Consider the following 26,708-nt stretch of genomic DNA (forward strand, 5'->3'; position numbering starts at 1 on the left):
CCAGACAACCGGATGTCCAGGAACCGGGACTGACTGTTCCGGTCAGACGGAGGACCGTGAAGGGAACGCCCTGGTTCGTTTCTTCTGCATAATTTCCCACGTTCTGCTCTCATACGTTGCTATTTTCAGCCCGGGGACCGAGGGGTCGAGCGATAGCATCATGTAGTCAGCAATCGAGATCGAGATGCTGGTTAACTATTCTTGGCATCAGTCATTGTCGATGGCACAGTGACGGCCACTCAAGCTTCCGCTAGACGACACGATGCTGTCAAGATCGTCGAGCAGTGGATTTGGTATCGACTATCGTGACGATTGAGTTGAAGAACAACCGCTTACTTACTTACTTACTTACTATTCTTAGCGCGCGGGCGGATCAGGAGAGCCGCGCTTCACCCGTTTATGACGCCATGGCAAATTAATCGGCTCTTCTCTAACCAGTTCAACAACAGGTCAATGAGGTGTTTTGCACGCGTAACCTTCTCCGCAGGTGGAATCAATTAATTAATTATGGATGGTTTTGCTGCTGGCTGTTGAGTATGGTACTCGATCTACCCTCCAATTTCGCATCTCTCTGCGCAGCCCTCATTACCCTGCCTCAAAAAACTACCATAGAGAGTACTCTTTCGCGTGCGAACCTTGGGACCCTGTGCAAGACGGAGCGAGCTGAAGCTGATTAGGGTGAAGATCGATGAGGTCTCGGTTGCTGTCGCCCTTGACAGGATCGTGTTTGCCACAGGCTAAACACGAGTACAATGGACAAATTGAAGGGCAAAGGGCAAGATCGGAAGCTCTCGGACACAGGATCCCTCGTATAAGAACAATTCAGGCAACAACGAAGGTTTGCTCTATGTTTGGATACTTCCTATGATGGGTGGAAGTACAGATTGTCCGACCCCTCTGTATGGTACAATCATATCCCGCGGTCTCTGGATCGATCACCGGTTAATTAACTAAGAATGAGAATTGAGTAATCACTACTCAAAACTTGTTCGAGGTTGTTGAACCTACCAGCGGCATGCTGTCGAATTCCATTATTCATTGAAATCCAGCATCATGCGGCCACTTACGTATCTTTGCAATCACCGAGAATGGCCTGTCCTCCTGCCAGATCCTCGAATCACAATACTTTACCGAGGTGGAGTTTAGACTGATCCCAACTTTTCAGGTCAATCTGTTCCTTAGTTAGAAGCATCTCGTGTTAGACCCTGCCGGCACCAATGACATCGGATGATGAAGAGTCCAGCTGATGGTTCTCGGATCAGACTACAATGGCCATCCAGAGCTTTTCCACACCGCAATCAGGTCTAGAGGGGCCGAACGAACACTAAGTACTGGTAATGGTAGAGGCAATTTCTATGCATGCATTGTATGGTCCTATTGGTTAAAACCAGCCACGTGACACAAAAAGCTTTAACGGATGGTTTGCGCAGGGAAAGATTGATTGTTTTGAGAAAAGGGGATATCTCTAATTCTCCGTCTAACTATCGTGAAGAGACTGCAAAAATTGGAGTAATGTACAAGGGGCTCCCAAGAATCATCCTCACAGCTTTCCACCCGTAATCTGTTCTCCCAGCTTCTTGACACGGCCTTGGATAACGTCCCACCGAGCAGCCTCGCTCTTCTTCGCATCGTTGACGCTCGACTGGATGGTAGGGGGTACACCCAGGTTCCAGATATTCTCGCCTGGCTGGTGATCGTTGCGCCATGCGTCGTTCTCGCCCTCGGGGAACACCCGCTCGATCTCAGCGGCGAGCTGGGCTTCCGTAGTGATGAATTTCCGTGCATTCATATACAGCGAGTGGACGTAGTCCTGTCTCTCGGCCTTCTTCTCAGCCTCCTTGATCTCCAGCAGCGCCCGAGATCTGGCCAGACGGGCCTCACGGTCCGGATCAGGCAGGATCGGTGTCCGTACAGGCTGCATCGCCTGGACAATGGATGGCCGCGTCAGACGCTCATCTTCGCGCTCCGGCTGTGACAGGATTCGTTCTCTCTGCACTTGCTTGTCGCGGCTTCGCTTCTCCATCAATCGATCTGTTCTCTGTTTCCGGCGGTGCAATTCCAGCAGACCCTGTCGTAGATTCTTTCGCCTGGCCTCTGCCATCTTCCGTTTCCAGACATTGTACTCGACATGAGGGTCATCGGGCGAGACGTTCAATTCTCTCGAAGGCAAGGGAGTCGCATCGTTGATGTACGCCTCTGTTGGCTTATCCACGCGACGGGCCGGGAAGATCTCTCGGGGCACGGGAAGGGTACCCTTCACCTGAGGCTTTGAGGGGAGATCTGGCTGGATGGTTCGCGGCACTTCGATGAAATTTGGGGATTCCGGTCCAACCCTCAGGCACGAGGAAGATGCGAATCCGCGGACCTGTGTTGTGAGGGTGCGAGAGCTCCGAAACAAGGCCATCGTGGCCGGCATGGGGAGAGAAGATAACGGAAAGAAATAAAGAAATGGAGGGAAGCAGAGAGTAAAATCCAACCCTCTCTCCCGTCAGATAGTACAATCAGTCCACGTAGGAAGTGCCCCGACGTGCACTCGACGTTCTCCGTCTGCTTCAGCGCAAGTCCGGAGACCAGAAGTTGAAGCGATTTTCCTGCCTGGCCCGTGCACCACCGACGCTTGGCGGCTGTTGGCCTAGCCCACTAGGAAAATAATATTTTCTTCCCGCTTTTTCAACTCCAATCTTTTTTTCCTTCTTTCCCTACTAGGCGCAAATTCCGCAACAGCTTTTCGGCCTCCTTCTATCTTAGAAGAACCTAGCTTTGATTCTGTCGGTTAGGATCCTAAGTAGAAGTCAAAATGGGTACCGGAAAGAAGGAAGCCACCCGCCGCGAGCGGCAGGGCAAGAATAACGATGGCATGAGCAATGTCAGGACCAAGGGGGAGAATTTCTACAGGTGAGCCCTGCCTTCCTCTGTTCCAGTCCTGATGGCAAGCTAATCGTGTTGTTTAGAGATGCGAAGAAGATCAAGACCTTGAACATGTTCAAGGATGGCAAGGCGCAGAGAAATGCTGAGGGAAAGATCACAAAGGCTGCTTCCTACCAGTCGAGAGAAGCCCCCGTTGCTCGTATTGAACCGAACCGTAAATGGTTCGGGAATACTCGTGTCATCTCCCAGGAGGCTTTGGCTTCCTTCCGAGAGGCGGTTGCCGAGCGGGCTTCCGACCCATACCAGGTTCTACTGAAGACGAACAAGCTCCCCATGAGTCTGATCAGAGACGGTCAGCCCAATGGGTTGAAACAACACCAGGCCAAGATTGCTGTCGAGGCTGCGCCTTTCAGCGACACTTTTGGGCCGAAGGCACAGAGGAAAAGAGTCAAGCTGGGCGTCGGCTCCATTGAAGACCTTGCTGGCGAGTCTGTCAAGATGCACGATGATTATCTTGACAGGTTGGACCAGGCGAAGCTGCTCAGCGGCAACTCTGGCGCAGCTGGGGGGGATGCCGACGAGGATGGAAACCTCACGCTGGCACGTGAACCGGTCTTCTCCAAGGGTCAGAGTAAGCGTATCTGGAACGAGCTTTACAAGGTCATCGATTCTTCTGACGTGGTTATCCATGTCGTGGATGCTCGTGACCCTGAGGGCACCCGTTGCAGGAGTATTGAGAAGTACATCCGCGAGGAAGCTCCCCACAAGCACCTGGTTTTTGTGCTCAACAAGTGTGATCTTGTCCCGACAAGTGTGGCTGTAAGTTTGATCATTCCCGTCTATCCTTTTTTTTTTTTTTTTTTTTTTCTTTTTTCTCTTATTCTACTCTGCCCTTTCCCGTGCCTTTCCGTGTCCTACAGACACGTTCCATTGCTAAGTCAAGGCTTCTTCCGTGCAATTCCTTTGCCGCCTCTCTATGGAAGTTTTGTCTGTTACAGCTTTGGTAGATCAACACTGGCCCGCCGCCTGGCTTCTTTCTGAACTCAGGTAGACCGGCCCTCGTTTTGAGGGCCGGTCACAAAGGGCCATGTCGTGCTTTGTTTGAGTTGAGGGCTGCTTCTGCTGTCCGGTGGCTTCATAGCAGTTCTCTTAGTAACATCCCACACATTCTACGAACCCAATCATTACTTGTTACGGGTTGCTAACTGATGCTCCCAGGCTTCTTGGGTTCGTCACCTCTCGAAGGAACATCCTACTCTTGCATTCCACGCCTCGATCAACAACTCCTTTGGCAAGGGTTCCTTGATCCAGCTGCTAAGGCAATTTTCGTCTCTCCACTCCGATCGTAAGCAGATCTCAGTCGGCTTCATCGGTTACCCCAACACCGGAAAGTCTTCTATCATCAACACCCTTCGCAAGAAGAAGGTGTGTACGGTAGCACCGATCCCCGGTGAAACTAAGGTGTGGCAATACATCACTCTGATGAAGAGGATCTACCTGATCGACTGTCCTGGAGTTGTTCCTCCGAGCAACAACGACACCGAAGAAGATATTCTTTTGCGCGGTGTCGTTCGAGTGGAGAATGTCGAAAACCCTGAACAGTACATCCCAGGAGTTCTGCGGCGGTGCCAGCCCCGACACATTGAGCGTACTTACGAAATTAAAAACTACGCTGATGCGACGGAGTTTTTGAGTATTCTTGCTCGCAAGGGAGGCAGATTGCTTCGCGGTGGTGAGCCCGATGTAGACGGTGTTGCCAAGATGTACGTTCCTTTCTCTCTCCTAAATCCCCAGCCATATCTAACTTTGTACTAGGGTTATCAATGACTTCCTCCGGGGAAAGATCCCTTGGTACACCCCGCCGCCAAAGGCTGATGGAAGTACAGACTCCAAGCTGGAGGGCAGAGAAGGCAGGCTAGGTGAGATGGCGCGGAAACGGAAGCGGGATGATGCCGTTTCGGAGAAGCAGCCTGAGGAGAAGGAGCAGTCAGCCAACGCAGAATCAGATGCAGGTGAAGATGAATTCGAAGGGTTTGAAGACGGAGATGCTGCTGGCTCCGACGACGAGGAGGACATCCAGTACGAGACGTCTGAAGACGAGGGAGACTCGCAGGACAATGACTGAATGACCTGGTCTGGACTTCATTTCCGCTTCATCTATCTGCAAGAAAGAAGCAGAGGATCCAGCCTTTTAAGGACGAGGGACAGACCCTCTCGATCCCCCGCGTGTCCATTCAAGCCGCTCGCCGAACAGGAGCTGTTCACGTCATGAGAAGACAAGCAAGCCATGCCACGCTGGCGACTTGTTCACCGCAGGTCCCATCTGCAGCTGAGCCTGCAGCAGTTTGCGGCAATCACTAGCTTGAGCTTGACGGGCAACTGCAGCATTTAGAGCCAATCCAGCTCATCCACCCGCGCCTCCAGCCTCCTAGAAGGATCCGGCTACACCCCAGCACAGCCGGGGTAGCCACCCTAGATCCTCTGGCGATCACGCATCTTAGATACCCCACTGTCCTGTGAGACATTAGCAATGGCAATAGAAATACTCTCTATTTTGAAACCCGAATTGTTCATTTGTAGATGTGGATTGTGTAGCGTCGCGTGTTGACAACATTTAGCAAGCTGTGTTGGCTTGTTTTGCTCCGCAAGAGGCAGAGCTCACGTGGGGCCTGTTTGCCGCCTCACTCCACTGCCAGCTTAACCACGACGTTGCCCCAGGCATACGGGGAGAATCCCTGTCCTTGCTTGTAGGATCAGTGGTATTTCTTCATTTCTTCTCTTGATGGCCATGCGACCACTACCCTTGATGTCTAGCATCGTCCGGAATGCCCGACTATTGCCTCCATAATGGCGCAAGATGGCATGTCGATAATACCCTATCACGCCTCCAACCGTGACGTCGTACTGTAAGATTCTACACCTTGTCGAGGAGATAGGAATGTGTGTGTGTGTGTGTGATCAGAGAATTTGAATCTAATGTGCATCTGTTCTCAACAGGCGACATAATGACTCCGTTGTCGTCCTCGACCGTGAATCCCGGCAGCTGGTCATCCGAAGAGACAGCAACAGTCACAATGACAACGACATCGAATTGATCGACTGCCCATACTGTCATCGTCCCATGCGAGATGGAGAAGCTGGCCGCCAAGGACGCCATGGCTCAACCTCTAGCCAGGCAGAATTCGTCAATCCGGACTACTTCCGCTTGCTTCATAATAGCCTTCCCAACTCGACAGATACGCCAGGTCCGCCGTCTCCGCGTCGACGGCTCGTTCAACCGGTCCTCGCTGATGGACCGACGACTGGAAGTTCGGATGGTGGACGCACCCCCGGGCCACAAGGGATATCTGCCGCAGCTTTTTCCCAGAATTACTTCAAGAATTTCTTCGTGGAGGAGACTGAACTTGGGAGGGGTGGCAAAGGCGTGGTTCTGCTAGTTAAGCATGTGCTGGATGGAGTCTCACTCGGTCATTATGCCTGCAAGCGTGTTCCTGTTGGAGATGATCACGAGTGGCTAGAGAAGGTCCTAGCCGAAGTGCAGTTGTTACAGCATCTCTCCCATCAGAACTTGGTCTCCTATCGTCATGTCTGGCTTGAAGACGTCAAGCTCACTACGTTTGGGCCAAGTGTGCCGTGTGCCTTCATTCTTCAGCAATACTGCAATGCAGGAGACCTGCACAAGTATATCTACGGTTCCGCAGAGCGTCCGAGCACTGCACAGCAGTTGAAGGAACGTCTGAGGAGACGCTCGAAAGGGCAACCCGAACCACCATCGGATCTCTCACGTCCGAGGAAGCTTCACTTTGAGGAGATATACTCCTTCTTCAAGGACATCACTTCCGGTCTGCGTTTCCTTCATGCTAACGGCTACATCCATCGTGATCTGAAGCCTAGCAACTGTCTGCTGCATAAGACCGGAGATGAACTGCGGGTACTTGTAAGCGATTTCGGTGAGGTCCAGTCTGAGAATACCGCTCGCAGATCTACTGGCGCAACAGGCACGGTGTCGTACTGTGCACCAGAAGTCCTGCGCCAGGAGTATCCAGGAGGACCATTCGGAAACTTCACATTCAAGTCCGACGTCTTCTCTCTGGGCATGATCCTTTACTTCCTCTGCTTCGCTCAGCTGCCTTACCGTAATGCTGACATCATCAACGAAGAAAAGGAGGATCTTGACCAGCTCCGTGCGGAAATCAGTCAATGGGGTGGGTTTGATGATGAGCGTAGAATACGAGCGGATCTTCCTGAGAAACTATACACTTTCCTCAGGCGATTGCTATCTGTCGACCCTGCCAGACGGCCTACTGCAGATGAAGTATTGACTGGCATCCAAGCTGGCGTGAATGGCAATGAAAACCGTCGCTTTGCGAGAGCAAGCTCTGCCAGTCCCGATTTCCGTTCCAGCTCTCGCATTCAGCCGGTTGATAGCCCGGCACCTGAATCTGATGCCCGACTTACACAGTCACCGTCAAGGAGGACTGCCGTTGAAGCTGATGTTGGCATGCGTCAGAGCCCATTGTATGAATCGAGGAAAGGCGCGACCAGTCAGACTCCGGAGACTGATCGTCGTCTCTCGGGAAGCCCCGAGGGACACCTTATACTCCGTCCCCGGTATTCTCCGTCACCTTCTCTATCCCCGTTTGGGAGCCCCGAGCAGGACGATCATTATGGTTCTCACCACATCCACCGACCACCATTACTACCGCCGCCGCCAACTCGATTTTCTCTCCAAACGATTACTTTCTACCTGAGATATTTCTCTTACCGTCATGTCACCTTACCATTACTTCAGGTATCATTCTTCCTCGTCAAAATCATTGCTGCTTTCCAACCATGTTCCCCTCTGGCGGTGAACCCCTGGGTGTTCTATCCTCTACTTTTCCTCGCTACCGTGACCCTCGGGGCACGGAGCGTCCGGGCCCAATCAGTTGCCCTGATTTTACATCTTGCAGTAGTAGCACTCTGTTACCGGTCTGCTCTTCTATGTCTGTTGGGCTTTCCAACCAACACTCCTATACTCTTTTAATGATCTGGTAGGGGACACCTGTAAACCTCTCACCAACTCACCGACTTCATCCACCTCCATCTCTGCAGCAACTCACTCGTGGACCATCATGCCAAAAGACTCTCCAGCCGAAAAGAAGCGTCGTCTTGACGTTGGTTCTTGTGTCAAAAAGGAGACTTCCGAAGATGGGGGAAGCCAAGGTGACTTTTGGGATCGATTCAAAAGGTCTACAAAACTTAACCCTGTTCAAGTCATTTAACTCACAGGAATATACCTGCAGACTTTTGTACTCTTCAGACCATTCTGATGTGAAACTACATATCGGCAAACAGATGATCCCGTTCCCTGGTCACTCACTCGCTCGTATTTCAAATACGTTGCCCCAGTCTCTGCCAACCCAGTTTTCAACCGAAAGGGATATAGCCTTTGAAGCGCACAAAGATACCTGGATAGTCTCCATGATGCTAGAATACATTTACACTGGAAACTATTCGAGAGTCTTATCTCATTTCACCATAAGTAACATAATGCCAACCACCGGCCATTGTCTTCGCGTATCTCACTGATAAACTATTCTTCTAGAGCGGGGAATCATCAGTGCGCCTATCCTAACGCATACAAAACTGTTTTTTCTCGCTCATGAGATCGAGCTCGCGGGCTTGAAAGATATCTGCTACACTAAGTGCGAGGAGGCCTGGGTCTAGATGTGTCCACTTTGGAGATGGTGTATGCATTAGTGAAGGCTGTGGATGTTTCGCTTAGAAAGCAACTGGGGATGGATGCGTAAGGTCTTGTTATTCTCATTTCTGGGATGGACCAGAACGTAATCGGTTCTGTCAATGATGAATTGTCTTTTCGTGATCTAGAATCAATTCTTACTACTCACCACCCACGCCACACAATTATTTATTCTAGTGACTCGTCTCAAAATTTTCAGATACATGTTGGGTAGAACCGGGGATGGTTGGAGTTAACTACCAGTCATGCTGAGCCTGAATTAGGTCATCTGCCATCAGGAGTCTAAATAGGCAAAGTACCAACATGTTTCCTGGACATACCCGGCTCAGTCCTGCACTAAACTTCTCCAACTCATTTCACTTTTCTCTTTACATATAAAAGACAAAATCTCACCTTGATTCCTAATCTTTTCCTTGTCTAAACTATCCCCATTCTCAAGTCTGATTAGCCTCAACTTGGCTTCACACATCCTTTGGCCTGCCTGGTTTTCACGATGGATCAGAATAGGTCACCACATCGCGAGCCTACTCGCAGTCGTGGTTACAATCTCAGAAGTAATACCTTACCTTCTGATTCACTTTCTGCTTCACCTCCAGCCCCACGTTGCGAGCCTACTATCACTCCTGCCCACAATCTCAGGAGCAACACCCCACCTTCTGCACCACCTTTAACTGCACAGAGACTGTTTCTTGAGATCTATGATGCTATTATCAATGCCAGAGACAGCAAAGAACTAATCTACGAAAACATTCCACGTGAGATTGGTTCTCTGGTCGCAGATTCTCTCGCCGACGAACCCCTTGTCGAGCGAGCATTTCCAAGGTAAGTCTGCATTCTACTTTAAATTAACTATTATGCGAGTATTCCTCATTAATAAATTTACTATTTCTTAGAATCCAGTTCAATTCAGCTAGAGGCGTTTTGCGTGTTCATATAATGCCTACTCCAATACATAACGTCTACCTACAGTGGATGAAGAACGAGCTGTTTCGTATGGTAATGGCTCAGTTTCTTACATTTGACGAGTTTGAGTATCTAGAGCTCAATGTTGCGACCAGTCAGTACAATTATTATAATCAGAACTTATATTCTAACTACGTCTTGCTAATACTTATATAACTAGCGTTTACCGGGTTTTCTGGGGCGTATGCAGGCTCAAGCAAGGAGCCGGATCTTTATCTCCAACCTGATACAAGAGGGCTTTTACCTCGCGTTATCGTTGAGAGCGGTTGGTCAGAGAGCTGGCCGCATCTGCAGTCAGATAGGACCTTGTGGTTCTCCGGTGGGGTGGACGTAAGATATGTCATTCTCCTGAAGTGGACGAAAACTTCAAACGGCAGTGTCACGGGCATGATCGAAGTCTTCCATAGAAACCCTGCTGGCGCCGCAATTCTCCTTCACCACGAAGTATGTTGTTTTCTTTTATCTTGGTTATTGGACTTCAATGTTTTACTAATGAAGATTTCTGATAATCTATAGCAGCTATTTCCGGTACCCACTCCTGCTGTTCAACGAGATATACCTATAACGTTAGATGAGCTTTTCGGACCGCACCTATCGCCAGGTAAGAATCCGAACGCATATTTTCTGTTGTCTTTGAACAGGTTGCGAATGCTAGCGAGGGAGAAAATACAGGCCATGGGCCTTATTCCCGCGTAGCTCGCAACCTGTTCAACGATGACTGAAAGACTGCATTCGGATTTCTGCCTTTCCGCGATAGCAACCAGGATTTGTAACAGAAGAGAAAAAGGACTTTGAGGAGCCATTCAAAAGGTATGCGACTTTATTATCGATCCTAGAACAGTTCAGAAGGGATTTGCCCGCCCGTTATAGGATGTCAGATCTAGGACCAGACCTCTAAGGATATTTGACTCCCGGGCTGGGCCCTGCATCCTGTTTGGTCTCGGAGTCTGGAATAATTCTTCACGACATTGGATCAAGAGGTTTAAACAAGCAGAGCGCGTGCTCTATGATGCTAAGACCCCCTCGCGGTTGCCAATACATGATGTACGAATACTATTGCATTGCCAGGTGAAATGAAATGGCCACTGAAACAAAATCATTTTCAGTGGATGAGGATATTAGTCGATCATGCACAGGAAAATCTCGTAGAAATAAGTCTTTAGAACATGATGAATCTCTAGGGGTAGTGTGCCCCGGACTATATGCTGCTGCAATCGATATTAACCACCACTGGAGGGAACCGAGGCACCATCATGCAACTTCTCCATGGTCGAAAACACCGACATTTATGGGCTGTTATCTCTTCAGGGGACTCTAAATCGATTGGCTGGTTTCCAAATCCTTCCGTCTGCCTGCCTGTGATGGGCCTTTGTGATCGTTCCATACCACTTTTCAATTCACTTCCACGCCACTATTGAATGCGCTTCTTATTCATTCTTTTTCTCCTGCACATCTGTCTATCCCCGCTGTTCCCCTTCCTGTCTCCCTCTGCTGGTGAAGTTTCGTTCTATCTACGTCGACATAATGCAACTACTCGCTTCGTATTAAGTTTCCCTTACCTTCCTGGTTAACAGTGGCAGTTTCCCATAATAGTTTCTAACATACATGTCACCGAAATGTCTTCTCCCTCAGTTTTTTCGTCTCTTTTGAAACCTGTCGAAACAACCATCATGAGTACCTCCTTGTCTGTCGAGACTTTGGAAGAGGCTCTGAAAGTATTAGGTCCATACTTGAACTCGCATCTAGGTGCTGATCTCAAACTATATATGCCAGAAGTTATTCTTCACATTTCGGCAATTGGAAAATCCCTTGAAGCGAACACTCCTGACCGCGTCCTATTTTATAATCAGGAATCACACACATACTTACTATACGACGGATAGCGCGACTAATCTATAGTACGACTATAATCTTTGTGCAGCAACTTCTATTAATAAACATGATTATAGAGGGATTTATCCCTTCAAAATTGAGACAGAATGTGGTCATCAATACGCGCGGCCATGCGTGACATTATATAAGACGGAGAACCTACTATACGCGAATCTGTTATAAGTTGATTACTTTATACCTCTAATCAAACTCGAGGCCTACACAAAATGGCTCATCGCAGGGCCGAAATCTAGCAGGTATAATATTTGCGTAAACAAAAGTCGGACGAGGGCCCTGAAGATTTGTGAGTTCATAAAACCCCCATTGGGAAGCAGTTGATCTAACAGGTATTATCTTATTAAGGACTACCCGCCAACGCATTAAAGATAAGAATCAAAAGCGCAAGTCTACAACTGATACCCTGAACTCACTAATTCCTTCGAAAATTCCACGCCATACTAAAAGCGACGGGCGAGCAATTAAAGATATTAAATCTTTAATAGCCTTGCCTCCTAGAGGCAGAAGTTCTATTATCAAAATTAAAGATCCGAAAGCCTATTAAAAATCCCACCACCCCCCGTTATACCTTATAGCCCTAGGAGTCAATTGTCGTGAGCCGAAAGATTACCTTCGTTCAATTGCCATCGCGGAGAATGTGAGTTGCAAGCCGCATATGCAGTCCTTAGTACATTACTAACAGAGACAGTGTAAAAGGAGGGATAAACACTCCTGCCTTGTTACTCGGGGGGGTGATTACATTGAGGCTGCTCACATATACCCCTTCTTCGTCCTCTCCTCAGTCTTTGAGCCTTGAGAGAGCGCACGTATAGTGCTTAATGCTAAATGGTCAATAGCGAACCCTCTGGAACAACTTCTGGCCCCTAAACTAGATATTATAATTAATACTTCTATATAGGAAATAGCCTACTTTTAATATAGCTCACTTATTAAAGATAATTTTTTATTATATTATTTATTTCTTAAAACTTATAGCACCCACATTTACAGCAGAGGCAAAATATTTTTAATACCCTGATTACGCAGAGATATAAAATAGGCTTAACAGAGCCACAATGCTCTGTATTATCTAAGAAATTCATCGGAGAGCTGGGAACGTGCGTATTGGGAGCATACAAGTCTTTACAGGCACAATCACAAACATCCCGCTTGGCGAATATATATTAACAGAAGTGCAGTATAGCCGAACCTGATAAAATCTATTGAAGCTCACGTGGTTATCGCTAAAGCTAAAAATAAGGTATATAATGGCAATTATTACCATGGGAACTTTCTGTCTAACACTAGATTCTAGAGTTTAGCGCTTCGCGTGGAATTGGCATATATAATTATTTATTGTTCTTTATTTTCCCTTCTGCATCCTCCTACTTAAGTTCAACTTATTGGCTGAAACTGCCCATATTTTAAGCTGCCCTGTTCTACCTTCGTCTATATATCGCTAGAGGTATCTGCTCACAAGCATTATCATGACATTTCGTTCACGACCGACTGACTTCGATGCCCGATTCCTCCGCCGCCTCGTAGGGACAAAGGTCACTACTTTTGATGACCTCGACCCGCAACGGCCGTCTGCTCCCTCAGCGGTCTCCCGATCGTGGATTATCACGGAAAAGCTCGGGGAGAGAGCTGCTTATCTCTCACAGGAAGATATCGACAGAGTCGTCGGGTCTCCTATGACTGTTGGCAAATTTCTGTGCCACCTAGAGGAGGACCCGACGCAGATAGCCTTCATGCGAATATATTATCAGATTCCTTATACTGGCACGGAGGACGCTGATCTGGCTACACTAGCCCAACAAGTCAAACCTCCTCAACCGCGTGGTGAACTAGAGGCGTTTAGGCTACTGATGCGTCACGGCTGTAGCTCTGTTCCACGTTTCCTTGGTTATTGCAGAAGAACACAAGAGGAACATGAGCTCGTCCCTGGTGGCTTTGTCGAATACCTCGTATGGGAAAAGGTGCCTGGGGAGCCTCTTACACAGGAATATTTCTGGAGCTTGGATCCCCTTGTACGACAAGATATTCGCGCCAAGTTTCGTGTTGCCTTTGAGTCAGTTTACGCAAACCCAAGATAGCAGACAGACAAAACGCTAATACGATTAACAGAGAGATGCTGCGTTGCGGTGTAAAACCACAGTCGTCGCGTACCTCGAAGATCATATATGATAAGTCCACTGGCAATGTGTACGTCAAGGATTCTATATATTTTTGGACTATTTACTAATGGATTCAGTCGCATTTCGGGTTTTCGAGGAGTATGGCCAAGCGTTGGTAAACTTCAATGGTCAGACAACTTATATGTCGCATACGGGCTGGCTCGGCCTCGCGAAAATGGGGAGTGGCGTGATCTCCCGGAGAAATGGGAATTCTGAAAGGTCAGCAATAAATGTTGCAGTTAGTGAGCATCAGATTAAGATTAATTCGCTGCTCTCCGTCAAAAGTGCGTTGAGATATTCGCGTTTTAAAGTTTCAAATGCCTTAGCAAAGGTCGTGCATCAGGTGAGACCGTGCACCGAGTGATTAGGTCCAGTATGCTATTTGAAACTGTAAGCGAATTGAGCTATACATCTAACGAATGTCCGAATGTAGTGAATTCTTCTAAAGCTCACAATACTATTACCATTGGGGACTTTCTGTCTTGAACTACGACCACTACGATTAAAGAAGGCACTAAGGATAATCTCCTAATGAATGCATCGAGATCATATCAACGCTTATATGTACCGTATTGAAACCAACTTTACTGCAAGCTGGCTTGTTATCATTTTTGTTCCGTTCCCTTTTCATACATACCTACGACTAGTTGTAAGCTTTCAAGTACTCGTTAAGAATATCGTGGAAGGCAAGTTCTCTTTTCGAATACTGTTGGTATCAGTCGGGAGTACAGTCAAGCATGCGGAAGGAAGCTCTCCGCTAGAGATTTAGGTTTCTGGTAGGGTTGGTATCTGACCTAGATATAAAAATTACGCTTGTTTCGATGATATTCATTCCATATCCAAGTCGTTCGATGACCTCCTGGAAGTAAGTCCGCGAAGAACCCACTCAGTGAGCGATCCGTGGGCAAGCAATGCTGAATGCTTAGAAGAGGAAGGAAAGTCGAGTCGAGTTCCCATCGTAAATAATGTATATCCAGATTCGCTCAGGCCGTCCGCATTTTGAAAGATTATTCCTGTTACGTCGCATGATTCCTGCATACAGAATTAAAAGAAAAAGTACGATACAGTACTGCATAAATTTAGATTTCATCACTCGTCCGTTCCTTACACAAACACGAATAAACCCGAAACGCCGTATTCGCCCTTTTTGACTCTCTATAGTCCATCCCCTGACTCCCATCTGCATGCTTTGATAGGTATACTACGGTCGATTCGACCGCTGAAGTCATTCAGTCACTGCGCAGCATGCTGTCGACCAAGTCGCCCAAGGGGCCCCAGAAGTCCTTTCCGCTGGCCAGGTTGTGTTCGTTGATGAAGAGGACGTAGTGCTTGAAACTGGTGTTCAAGTGCGGCTCGAGTCCCAAGTGTACCACTACTGGGTAATGGTGACAGTAGATGTGTGCGTAAACACGGTAGAGCCTCTTGAAGATTTGCCGCAGCAGACTGGGGAATGTCTTGGGGAACGGAACGCCTATATTGCAGCTCGATTAGCACAGAGCCCGGCATCAGGATTCATCAATGGTCATACCGATTCGGCTTGGGAACATCTGCTCGTTATCAATGTTTCCTTGGACCCAAGTCATAAGATGTTCGATGTATTCCGGTGCTGACATTTTGGTAGGTCGCTTGTAGTTCTCCGAATCCTGCCAGAGATATTCGAACCTAACATGCATGAGCGGCTTGTTTTCCCCCGTATAGTGGGAGCTGGGGACAGGGGGGGATCTACTCGTCTGTAGCCTTCATTTCGGGACATGATTGCGGGGAGCAGAACTCAGTGATGGACCCGTATAGAAGGTTTATCTGGTTGTAGAAGTCGACCACTGTCACAGAATTTCGTCAGTATGCACTTCGACTAGTGACATACAGGCCCGAAGCATATACGTGCCATTAACAGCCAACCACTCATTCAGGTCCTCTCCTTCGGGCAGTTTCACGGCCTTGCGCAAGCTACCACTACCGAGCGTCGCTTCTGCAAACTGCCTCAGTTGATAACTACTCGTTCCCTTAGCCGCAGAGCGCGGCCTGAACGGACCCCTCGTTCGGGCATTGCTAGGCGGTGTTAGCGCATTGAGACCATCCTTGAGAGCCCGCACTGCTGGCGAGAGATATGACGGAGGCTCAGAGAGGGGTAGACGTGAAGTATTTATGGTGTTGCACGACACCGACTGGCTGAGCGTGCACTGAGGAGGGACAGGTAGGGCAGGAAGGGATGAAGAACAAGCGGAGGGAACGGACATTGTAGTGATGAATGAAGTCATGATTAACCGTTTATCAATCCCAGATTTCAAAGTCCAAGGGAGAGGATCGAAGCGATATCAGCCTTTTTGAATAAACCGTCTTAGGGAGTACGGGGCGTCGTGTGCACTGTCGATGCCTTTCGTAATCCTGCGATGTGCCTGCATTCCGGGGACAGCTCCGTCAGTCAAGGTTGTCCCGAGCAGCGGCATTGAATTGCGGACATTGCAATGCTGTGGTAATGGTATGTGAACGTGGAGAGCTTACCGCAAGAAAATACAAGGGAGGAGAGGCTGCTGAAAACAGGTGATGAAGAATGAACCAGCGATGTTTGTCGCACTGATGATGTACCTGGATCGGGCGATCGCGCTTCTCCGCAATACGAGGCTCAGCCTGGGAGATAACCAGATTGCTCTAGCTGATCGCGGGATGGCCAGACGTTGCCCGGGTGACAATCGCGTCACGTGATTACAATCCAGGACATAGATCTGATGAAGGAGAATGCCTCACTACTATTGTATATTGTAACTGCCGTCAAAAACATAGGTATAATCATCGAACAAACAGTTCAGCTAAATAGAGAGTTTTCTTGGAATAGTCACTAAATGACTTCCACTTGCCCGACATAACTCACGTCTCTCTCCAGTGATATAGTACAAGTTCTCCCACACATCGCCTCTATCATGTTTTCATTAAAGGATGACTGATTTCAAGGGTATCAACGAGTGCAGATAGGAATATATATGGGGCATACTGCCGATAATGCCGTGGAACCAGGGGGGACGTTCCACCCACCGCGCGTCAATAGGAAGGGGAAAGAAAAGGGAGGCTATCATTAGCATATCAAGAAGAAGCAGCAATTAACAGATATCATATCGAATGCCCTTGATGCTCCTCGGGTAACGGTTCTCTAACCGTTTCGCCGTAAACGGTAAGTGGTATAGCGATCTCAAATGATTCGCAGGACAGGTTCTCGAGGGAAGAGAAAACGGCACCTCTGTCATCTTCCCCGATGGTCTCCAATAGCCCAGCACCAGAAGGACCATAATTTCCTAAGTCGTTCTCGCCGTGGGAACTAGTTGTCACGAATTCAAAGCGCAATTCCCATTCAAGATTCACGCCACTTGTCAATATCGTAGGTGTAGCAGCGACTGGAATCGCGGGACTGAAGACGACTCTAGTCGAGTAGAGTGTATTCTCGAAACAGGATGCATAGATACGGCGCGTGGCTCGGTTAATGCTTGCACTTGATCGCACAGCCAAAGCGGGTGCCACCTTTTCGGAAGTTTCCAGGGTTCCCCTCAGCGAATAGCAAGGTAAAGCAGCACCCGTAAAGTCGATGGTAGCAATGACAGTTTCGCCAAGTCTGTGTGCCGGGCGGTTGAGCACCACAACAGCAATGCGCTTCCCATTCCGTGCGATTTCAAACCGGTTTGTACTGCGATTCGTACTCGTAACCTGATTACTACGAAGGATAGCAAAGTCGATAGCATCTTTGCAAGATGGTGGACTCCGTATCACTTCATGACTTGGACGTCTCTCGAGAGTCGGAGTAGTCACGGAAAGGAAAGAATTTCGACGATTGTTTTGTTCGAGGATCTCGTCAACATAGGACAGGAACTCGGAAGCAGAGTTCCAGGTCGGTCCGCTAATACTCTTGTCTTTCGTGTGAAATGAAGGGGTGCTGTCTAGCTTCTGTACTCTGGCTTCGTCCTTAAGAAGGACATAGGGAACCATAAGGTCATGACCAAGCACATCTCCTTGAGCTATGGGGCGTCAGCAATTGCATAGAATGGCAAAGAGAGGAAAAAGGTTTCACTCACAGTTAACCCCACTAAACACTCGGAACGGCATATTTATACGGTTGACCTGCTGGGCCTGCTTGGGTCCGCTCGGCCTTTGGGTTCCAATTACCAAATTATAGGATATCTTGATAGCTTTTCCTTTATGACTGGCAGGTAACCCACGAGGAAGCGTAAACGAGAAAGAGAAAGATCTTTCTTCACCAGGCACCAGGCGGAGATCCACAAACAAAAGCGACTGTGGCGTAGACAGTAGTGGAATCGAGTTCGAAGAAGTAACACCTCGCATATCCCGGAGACCATCGAGTTCACCATTTGAGAGCAATCCATTAATAGAATCTTCAATGGCGGACCATCCCAATGCGCCCCAGAGCCCACTCTTTCGTGACTTATCGGGACCACCAGAGGGCCTGCCGTTACTGCCTTGTGCGCCAACCACACCTTTGCGCTTGACCTCTTCAAAGGCAGCTTGGTTCACGAGTGAACCGTCGACAGTGAAAGAAGCGCTAATTTGGGCGTACCCCATTAGCAGCGACTGAGTTCCGTTGGTCCTGGCAGGGTGTTCCGTACTAGAAAAATGCCGCCTGTGTTTCGAGAAAATCGACCGTGCTCGACTCAATGAATACGACGTATATTCCGAACCCATCGTTTCAGACGAGTTATTACTCTGCGAGTAGAACTCTCCGCTGCTTCTACTGCCCCCATTCATGGTCGAATCCGATATGATTCGGGTTACAGGAGCCAGACGGCTTTGCGGCAAGCTGGGCCGGTCATTGTCTGGCTTGCGCAGCTTCGCAGATTTAGGGACCTCGTCGACAGAGGGCACAGATGGAGTTCTGGCAGCGTGACTTACTGTCACATCATTGTTGGAGGAGGGCGGAGGGGGGAATTTGAAATCCGTAGGTAGAGGATTAGCCCCTCTAGCTGAAGCTGAGTTCCGCATTTGCTCGATCGGAGTCGCTGGACTGTTTGTAGCAGAACCCGGACGACTTATTTTAAGCTGGGGATCTCCGTCAACCTTGAGGTTCGCGATCGCAGGAGTCAGGGGGGATTCCGCAGAGGGAAATCCTCGGCCATTCCGTCGCCCTGCTTGGTTCAGCATCAAGTATGATATTCGCCTGCGGACTTCGAAGAGACAAACCTGGTGATGAAAAAGACACTTCATAGTCATCATTTCTCCTAGGAAGGATCTGAAGACTTGCAGAACGGCCATGACCTTTCGCTGGCCTGGAACGATTCAGTTGTGGCGGCACCGGAGTCTTATCATTCCCTCCACCTTCACTGTCTATCGATAGAATGGAAATCGATCTCTTGTGTTTATGATTCGATCCCGGACCTAGGTTAGAAGGACTCTGGGGAGGAAAGCTATGAGCGGCTCCGAATGGTGAGCCCAACGAGGAAGAGACGCGATGAGACCGATCGAAAGCCTTATTGCGGGGACTGCCAGCGATGGACCGTCGGTTGTTGTTGTTATTATTGAAGAAGAAACTCTGCGGCGATTTCAACGAGAAATAGCTGTCTGGTTGAGATCCAGCTGTGATGGGGCGAGAGGCCCTTCTCTGATGCACAGGATGTTGCGGTCCATTGGCATCGGGACTGCTAGTTTCCGCCACGTTCTTGAAGGTGATTATACATTCCACATCCTCGCCCGCGAAGATCGTTTGTTCCTTCCATTTCACGAAAACTTGGATGTCGGAGGACATGGTGAGCGATGCAATGCCACCATATGGGTGAATGACGACAGACGGGACCTGGACAGGTAGTCTGTGGCGCCGCGGTAAGGAAAGGAGGTCAGGTCAAGCGCCGTTGGATGGAGGTGATGCGACCTTGGCATGCTGTCAAAGGGAGCCACCCATTATCACAGGAGAATCGGGGGGGGGGAGGGTAGGATTATAGTGCAAAGAAAGGATAGGTGTCTCTATCCATAGTCCGAAGAGACGGTGGTTAGCTAGATTACAGCTGTGATCGTGCCTCCGCAAACTGGCCTGGGCCGGGTCGGGGAAATTGGTTGGCGCACGGGGCAAGCTACCCGTGGCCGAAAAGAACAACCGCCGAAGTCCCAATACATACAATATACTTTGACGAGTCGGTTGGAATTTACTGCTATAGAAAAAAAAAAGGACACGAAAAGAAGAAAAGAAGAAAAATTGCGATGATTAGGTATGTCTATATTGAGATATTTACATTCCATCGAATCGTAATCAATGCCGGACGCCTCCCAATGCACGCTTTTAGATAGGCTTCTTGCCTTCCTTGCGGTCGTATAAACTCGCAACATCCGACAAATTCTCATCAATTGGTTTCTTTGGCCGGAGACCCAGCTCGGCCATTTGACTCCAGATCCTATCATGCCGCCTTTGCCATCTCCGTCGTCGATCATCCATTTCCCCCTCGGTAGGTCGCCACTTGCTCTTCAAGATCCGTCTGATCGCCTCTGGCGAGATTTTGAACTGTTCCGCTAGAACTGGAGTAGTAAACTTGTCCGGGGCTGTAGCGTGGAGATGGCGGATGCCATCAATGGCGTCAGGAGAGAGCTTCTTGGGAGGTGCCCAGCCTTCCTTGAATTTGTTCTTCAGAGCTTCCTTGTAAATCTGCCATGGCTCACGCTTTTTCTTCTTTTCCGGGAGCTTATGGTTCTTTTCTCCATTGAGTTCTGTTTTCTGTTTCGTATTCGACTGCTTCTCCGATTTTGTATGCTTCTTTTTTGCTCTGCCCGATTGTTTCGCCTCTGTAGTCGAAGACGATGTCACAGCGACCGAATCGGGGACCTCTCCCGTTTCCCGAGATGCTTTAAGAGATTCTAGAGATACGTTCTCGGTATTTGTCAACGTATCGATCTCGTTCTCCTGTCTCTTCACAGCCGCAGGTCCATCGCTGTGAATAGGGTCGGGATGACGCGAATCTATTTGATTGTCTGCTGACGGCGATATTCGGAGAGAGGAAGAAGACGTTAAATAGCGTCTCGAGCCCAGTCTAGCGGCCGAGGAGAAATATGACTTTGGCAAGAACGGGTTTTCGCAGGCGTAAAAGACGCTGGGCTGTAGTCGCAGACCGGAGGCGATTTCGGCACGAAACAAGCCCTGCAAAACCGTCGAAAGAGCCAGCTTTGATGATGCAGAGCAGGAGCGCGACATTTCGGATGATATCTTGGGAGTAATTTAATATTGAGAATCCGTCTGTTTCCTGTAGGTCAGGAAGATGACTTGCGTTATCAATAATAATTTGGGAGCTGTTTCGGAGACGAAAAGACCGGGGGCCGCTTCACCGCCTGGATCACGTGGTGTGACTATGGGGTACCTCAGGTGTCTAGTATTTTTCTATGCCTTTACATCACTGTTAAAGAACTTCAGCAGATCCACATCTGAAATTCTGGAGACGAGGTTATGATATAGAAGTGCGCTGCTATCTAACTGTTTGGAAAGTGCGATCGATTGGTGTTGCAGCTAGTGTGGAATAGTGGAACAGGGTAAAACAAAACAGGCTCAAGATAAAACAATCATTACCACCAGAGAAATCACTCTTTAAACTGAAGAGCAATGCAGTAACTATGTTGGCTACGAGCTCTGCAGGCATTCATACAGACGCATCTTTCCGTTGAAAATGTTTACTGCGTGGCTGCCCGTGTCCCAATTGAGGTTGTGGCCGTAGATATATATCCCCAGATGTGAACGACGATATGTAGTCCACGTCCTTGTTCTTCCTTTTCGAAGACATGGGCCCGGTCGTTCTGCCTGGAGACTATGATAAATATCCGAGTCCCGCGACGAAGATCAGCCTTGATTGACACGGGTCTCACAGCGCTCAGGGATATCCACTCATACATATAGCCACGCACTGCCCAGCACTAGAACATCAGTTGTGATCTTGGCGAATGCATGAACCAAGTCAAGCAGCTGGTTTTCAGGGGGTCGCTTGCTGTCAATATCATTTGCGGCAGCTGCATTATGCAAAACTGTGATCTGACCACACTAGACGAGGATGTGTTTCACCAATCCAGGGTCTTCTACACGGGTTCAAGACCAGGGCATCCTGTGGTTCGCAGACACAGGAGAGAAGAATCCGTTCGCTGGAAGAATGTATTTGACACAGAAACCGCAGAAAGAAGACTACTGTAATACAGTCAGCGGCGTGCCAGACAGTCAGATACCCCGGAAAGACCGGATTCCTCCTTACAGTTCAAGATGTTCCCAACTTTAGAGTCGATAACTTGAGCTGGAGAAGTTAGAACCCTCCCCACTAGCAAGACTACGGACGGGCCACTTGATGATCAGTTAGTTCATCGTCCCGACGAACACACGCCGCAGGACATGCCAGACTGCGTTGCGATATGCAGGACATTGGGGCCGCGGTCAGCCTTGGAGAGCCGGAATCAACTGTCGGAAGATTATCCTGACCAGCAGATATGAATCCAACTAGACTAGTCTGCCAGATGGAGGGGGGAAGTTCTCCTTTTCTCTCGTGGTGTGCGGGGAGTTCGTGCCTGGATCGAACTAGTCCCTAATCGGCGCTTGTGCGGCCCAGGAGTTTGGGAATGCTAACAGGAAGCTTCAGCTCCGTGTTTACGGCTCTGAGGGCGGCTTTCACTTTTCACCACCTCCCACTTCACGACACCCGATTTCTCTTTCTCTTCTCTCTCCCAGTCACTCCTTCACTGCAGTACAAGCTAGTGGATCTCTCATTTGTACTAGGCTTCTACTGCACATTTCTTACTATTCAATACTCACCGCCATCCGCACCAAAACATTCCGATCACCACCATTAGCTGTGAGCAGATACCCGCCATCCTGACACTCCATTGATTCCTGTGAAAGCGAACCTCTAGATGGTGAAATTGGAACACTGGGGCACGTTGTTTTCGACCAATGCAGCTCTATTCTGGAATGCGCATCGGGTCAGCGCGATCGGGGCACATCGACTCTCCAGCCGCCGCTGTCTATGGTTCTTGAGGGATGGCAAATAATTCATTGAGTGGGAAGAACAAGGTCACAGGAAAGGGTTCGTCGCTTAGGATTACGCCTTCCAATTCTCCAGTCTTGCGACCGGGGCCACGATCGCCTTACAAGCTTTCATCAACCATGTCGGCTCTTTCTCTGCAGACGGTCATAGGCACAACCACAACGAACCCCAATGGCTTCTCTAGCCACGAGCCTACAAAATCTTTCGCACTGTGTGCGGGATCGGCGACGATCCTCGCTGAGGTCGATTCCGAGGATAATATCAGTCAGCGTTTCTTTCGAGCGCGTCCGACGGCGACACCGATCAACCCGGTGACGTCTTTCTATAATCAGGAAACGCCTCCAACAACCCCAGAGTCTCGAGCGAGATCTACACCTGCGAGCAAGTTGGGTCTAAATGTAGGCTCATACAGAGCTTCTCCCTCGGCGGACGGGAGCGACACGTGGTCGTCGAGAGAGAGAATCAAAGCAGTTACCAGCGTGGACATAAGTCCGAATGGACGTTTCCTTGCCGTTGGAGAGGTGAGCGACATTCTATGCTGAGACCATGAATCGTACACTGACAGTATAGACCGGTTATAATCCTCGAGTCTTGATCTTCTCCACGGCTAAGGATTCGCCTCTAGATACCCCTCTCACGGCCATAACCGATCATTCATATGGGATCCGTGGCCTGGCATTCAGCCCTACCTCTCAATACTTAGCCACCCTGGGCGATGTCAACGATGGCTTCCTCTTTGTATGGGCTGTCAGTCTCAAGAATGGGACTGCTAAACTACACTCCGCTAACAAGTGTACATCTTTTGTGCGCGCTATGTGTTGGATGGGACAGTGTCTCATTACGTATGTTCACTTGACTTTTGGGCAAATAAGACAGTGGCTAAAATCTCCGACAGGGTGGGTGTAAGACATATCAAGGTGTGGAGGCTACCAGAAACGACTCCATCTTCACCCACGAAATCTCGATTCAACGGAGATTCATACGCCAGTTCTCCTGGGGTGTCCCCGAAAGCACTGTCTGGACGAAACTGTGTGCTGAGCTCACTGAGTGAGAACACATTTACATGTGCTGCAAGTATCTCTGATACTGAGACAGTGGTGTGTTCAGACACTGGTGCGGTGTGTCTACTCGATGATAGTGAATCGTCCCAGAAACTCTCCCTGGTTAAATACGTCGACTTCAGTATAACTTCCATGGCGGTGGACTTCGAACAGGGAAGCATATGGCTGGGTGGGCCATATAGAAAGATGGAGAAACTCCTAATCAATGATTTACGACAGTTGGTATCATCCAAACCGCCGTCCCCAATTCCCAATGACAGGGAGCAATCCATACAGAAGGGAAAGAGACTCCCCATTGTCGCTATGGGATTCCTCACCAGCCATATCGTGACTGTGGATGCAAGTCGCGCCATCCACGTCTGTCCTACGGAGGCGTTAAACGGAGAAAAGGACAAAGATTGTGCTGAGACGTCGCTGCCAGCTCATAAAGATGCTGTACTTGGCATTGGATCACTGAAACAACCAAATACCTACGAATCTGATTTCTTCACCTGGTCTTGCAGTGGGGCTGTGAAGTTCTGGAACGCCCAGGGACGCTGTCAGACCTCTAAACAGATCGAACTAGATCAGCTTCCGAGCAATGATGACGACGCCCCGAATGAGCTCAAAGTCTTGCGGGCGACGGAAGACATGGAATTTTTTGTGTCGGGGGATAGATACGGAGTCTTGAGGTACATGCCATAATATCCCTAATGTAATTTAGCATATCCCACTGACGATCCTTCCAGAGTTATTTCGGCAAAGGAGTGGAAATGCATCTCTGAGGTGCGCGCTCACGGTGCCGAGATTACAGATATTGCAGTGCATACGGATCGCAGTACTCTGATTGCCAGTTCTGGTAGAGATCGCATGGTGCAACTCTTCAATAGAACACAGGATGGCCTCGAATTGATCCAGACTTTGGATGACCACGTTGGCGCTGTTGGACAGCTGCTTTTTATGAACGATGGAGACCGGCTGCTTTCTTGCTCTGCGGACCGCACGGTCATTATCAGGGAGAAAGTGGCTCGGGAATCCAATGGGGCACTACCCTTCGCCTTCATCATGTCGAAAGTTATCACCTTGAAGGCGTCTCCAGTGTCAATGACTCTAGCGCCGGATGATCCTGATATATTGATTCTGTCCACGATTGACAGGCACATACAGAGATTCGAAATCCCTACGGGAAAGCACATTCACTCCTTCCGAGCGTCAGATCCGGAAACCGGTGACACCGTCGTGATGGGATCCTTAGCTGCAGTTGCAGAAATCCCGGGGCAGAGCCCAAAGCTACTTCTCGGAGTGTCGACGACGGACAAGTCAATTAGAGTATATGACCTCGAGCGTGGTGTGCTTCTCAATCGTGAGTTTGGACATACAGAAGGCGTCTCCGGTATTCTACTACTGGAGAGCCAATCGAATAGCTCAAACGCGCCTGTCAGATCATTGATCAGTACTGGTCTTGACGGTATCGTGATGATTTGGGGTCTCCATGTACAGCAGCAAGAGGCCTGCCAGGGAAGTTCGCGGGAGGAAGAGGAGACTCCTGTCAAAGAATTGACTGCAGCCAAGCCTCCTCTTCGTCGGATACTCTCCAAAGGCGAGCTTGCTGGACTCCAGAAGTTCGATAGCCCAACTGGTAGCCCTACGCCTGTGCGTGACCAGTCTCCACCAGCTATTCCAAGGAGGCCCTCTAGGTATTCATTGGCACCCCCAAGTCAAAGATGTGGACACAAAGTCTCGACGCCACCATCATCCGCGTCTTCCAGTCGTCGCTCTCCCACATCTTCGGTTCACCTGGGAATCAACCGAAGATCTCCCTCTCCACCAAGCCCACGAGTCAGAACAATGAATGTACATCATAGGAGCGTCCACGATCTCCGTCGCTCCTCCATGGACCTTCGAGCTCGCACGAAGAGCTCCGAGTTTGGGAGCCTAAATTCGTCTACGGAGCAGGTTTGCCGCACATTGCGTGCTTATCGGAAGAAACTCCACGGATCCTCGACCCATCTCCGTGCAGCACGAGAGCTGCAGCAGGAACTTGATCTTACTCTTCGAGCACTGGGTGAGCGGATCAAGAGGGAGGATAGCAATGAAGACACAGAGACGGAGAGCAGTGGGAAGGAGAACGACCAGAAATCCAGTCGTGCTCCACACCGTGCCCACAGTCCCCTCACTACTGCACGGAGAGTGCCGTCTACCCCCAGTCTGCGACACAGCAGGTCTAGAGAACTCTCCAGGGCCCAGTCTCTAGAAACAGATGGCGAGGGGTAGATCGTTTTGTTTGTTTGTTTGGCTTTTTTCTTTTTCTTTTTTCTACGAAGAAATTTGTTTTTATTGGGTTAATTTTCGATGGAAGACAAGTTACATGTCCTCACGGCTTTCAGGTTTCGGGTTTAGCGTACTCTTGAAGCTTTGCGAGTCCCTTTGCATCCTGTTATTTTTTTTTTTTTATATCACAACCATGTTGCGGGGAGGAATATTCGTTGGCGATCTTGTTTTCCACTTAGAATGCTTTGGGTTGGTCAGGGTCTGAACATATATGGCCACATTTATCGGTTCTAGAAGCCATCAGGCCGACCAGCTTGACATTCGATGGGATCTTCCGGTTCTTTATTTTCTTTATTTTCGATCTTTAACTTCCGGTGTGTTCCTGAGCTTGCCCTGTTTAACCCCACTGCCTCTCGTTACAGGTCTCTCTCTTTCCTCGTGTCTTTCGCTTATCTGGTCTTTTAGTTATATTTTCCTTTCATTTTGCGATGCCTCTTGCCTTCTGACTGGACGCATAACTTTATTAGAAGATACCCGCATTTCTTACTATGCTGAGAGGAAGTGCCGTGATAATATCCGATCTTGAGAATACTGAAAATCATTTCTATAACGAACTGAGTACTTATAGCGTCTGATTCAAATTACGCTAAAACGATATCCGTTCGTTCCATGTCCGATCCGCCATTTCTGTATGAGGCATTCGTTGCAACCAGAGCTTAGTAGCCTTGAGTAGCCAATCGAAAGCCTTTTATTTCTAGAATGTATTAGCGATAATGAGAATTCC

The 26,708-nt window shown here is 49.0% G+C and overlaps 10 protein-coding genes across 10 annotated transcripts; 6 read left to right on the top strand and 4 right to left on the bottom strand.

The window, feature by feature from the left end:
* Positions 1-1,540: 1,540 nt before the first annotated feature.
* C8Q69DRAFT_442279 (hypothetical protein) lies at positions 1,541-2,404 on the bottom strand (the record flags this gene model as incomplete). Its single annotated transcript, XM_028628827.1, has 1 exon — positions 1,541-2,404. One exon carries the CDS (start codon positions 2,402-2,404, stop codon positions 1,541-1,543), a length of 864 nt encoding a protein of 287 aa, XP_028487752.1.
* A 203-nt stretch (positions 2,405-2,607) lies between these two features.
* On the top strand, positions 2,608-5,440 carry C8Q69DRAFT_159830 (nucleolar GTP-binding protein). The gene is made up of 4 exons (XM_028625650.1): positions 2,608-2,895; positions 2,952-3,687; positions 4,087-4,631; positions 4,684-5,440. Exons 1-4 carry the CDS (start codon positions 2,798-2,800, stop codon positions 4,991-4,993), a joined length of 1,689 nt encoding a protein of 562 aa, XP_028487753.1. The 5' UTR covers positions 2,608-2,797; the 3' UTR covers positions 4,994-5,440.
* A 275-nt stretch (positions 5,441-5,715) lies between these two features.
* C8Q69DRAFT_504757 (kinase-like domain-containing protein) lies at positions 5,716-7,894 on the top strand (the record flags this gene model as incomplete). The annotated part of the gene is made up of 2 exons (XM_028632629.1): positions 5,716-5,774; positions 5,866-7,894. The coding sequence occupies 2 exons, from the start codon at positions 5,716-5,718 to the stop codon at positions 7,892-7,894; spliced, it is 2,088 nt and encodes a 695-aa protein (XP_028487754.1).
* An 878-nt stretch (positions 7,895-8,772) lies between these two features.
* Positions 8,773-10,461, top strand: C8Q69DRAFT_159862 (hypothetical protein). Its single transcript, XM_028625651.1, has 4 exons — positions 8,773-9,433; positions 9,505-9,668; positions 9,735-10,018; positions 10,091-10,461. The coding sequence occupies exons 1-4, from the start codon at positions 9,105-9,107 to the stop codon at positions 10,268-10,270; spliced, it is 957 nt and encodes a 318-aa protein (XP_028487755.1). The 5' UTR covers positions 8,773-9,104; the 3' UTR covers positions 10,271-10,461.
* A 2,286-nt stretch (positions 10,462-12,747) lies between these two features.
* On the top strand, positions 12,748-14,220 carry C8Q69DRAFT_457794 (hypothetical protein). The gene is made up of 3 exons (XM_028629934.1): positions 12,748-13,514; positions 13,571-13,648; positions 13,698-14,220. The coding sequence occupies exons 1-3, from the start codon at positions 12,931-12,933 to the stop codon at positions 13,834-13,836; spliced, it is 801 nt and encodes a 266-aa protein (XP_028487756.1). The 5' UTR covers positions 12,748-12,930; the 3' UTR covers positions 13,837-14,220.
* A 169-nt stretch (positions 14,221-14,389) lies between these two features.
* On the bottom strand, positions 14,390-15,878 carry C8Q69DRAFT_496386 (Mob1/phocein; the record flags this gene model as incomplete). The annotated part of the gene is made up of 4 exons (XM_028632257.1): positions 14,390-15,091; positions 15,149-15,282; positions 15,347-15,440; positions 15,485-15,878. 4 exons carry the CDS (start codon positions 15,876-15,878, stop codon positions 14,850-14,852), a joined length of 864 nt encoding a protein of 287 aa, XP_028487757.1. The 3' UTR covers positions 14,390-14,849.
* Positions 15,879-16,242: 364 nt separating this feature from the next.
* C8Q69DRAFT_457805 (putative intracellular protein transport protein) lies at positions 16,243-19,712 on the bottom strand. The gene is made up of 3 exons (XM_028629935.1): positions 18,799-19,712; positions 17,679-18,743; positions 16,243-17,621 (listed from the first exon to the last, which is right to left on the bottom strand). The coding sequence occupies exons 1-3, from the start codon at positions 19,358-19,360 to the stop codon at positions 16,726-16,728; spliced, it is 2,523 nt and encodes an 840-aa protein (XP_028487758.1). The 5' UTR covers positions 19,361-19,712; the 3' UTR covers positions 16,243-16,725.
* A 75-nt stretch (positions 19,713-19,787) lies between these two features.
* Positions 19,788-20,865, bottom strand: C8Q69DRAFT_457808 (required for respiratory growth protein 9, mitochondrial). Its single transcript, XM_028629936.1, has one exon. The coding sequence runs from the start codon at positions 20,789-20,791 to the stop codon at positions 19,889-19,891; it is 903 nt and encodes a 300-aa protein (XP_028487759.1). The 5' UTR covers positions 20,792-20,865; the 3' UTR covers positions 19,788-19,888.
* A 1,661-nt stretch (positions 20,866-22,526) lies between these two features.
* On the top strand, positions 22,527-26,061 carry C8Q69DRAFT_160292 (WD repeat protein). The gene is made up of 4 exons (XM_028625654.1): positions 22,527-23,134; positions 23,184-23,455; positions 23,509-24,345; positions 24,403-26,061. Exons 1-4 carry the CDS (start codon positions 22,607-22,609, stop codon positions 25,925-25,927), a joined length of 3,162 nt encoding a protein of 1,053 aa, XP_028487760.1. The 5' UTR covers positions 22,527-22,606; the 3' UTR covers positions 25,928-26,061.
* Positions 26,062-26,651, top strand: C8Q69DRAFT_160305 (hypothetical protein). Its single transcript, XM_028625655.1, has one exon. The coding sequence runs from the start codon at positions 26,196-26,198 to the stop codon at positions 26,508-26,510; it is 315 nt and encodes a 104-aa protein (XP_028487761.1). The 5' UTR covers positions 26,062-26,195; the 3' UTR covers positions 26,511-26,651.
* Positions 26,652-26,708: the final 57 nt, after the last annotated feature.

The sequence above is a fragment of the Paecilomyces variotii genome (genome assembly GCF_004022145.1).
Source record: "Paecilomyces variotii strain CBS 101075 chromosome Unknown C8Q69scaffold_2, whole genome shotgun sequence".
In the NCBI taxonomy this organism is placed as follows: domain Eukaryota; kingdom Fungi; phylum Ascomycota; class Eurotiomycetes; order Eurotiales; family Thermoascaceae; genus Paecilomyces; species Paecilomyces variotii.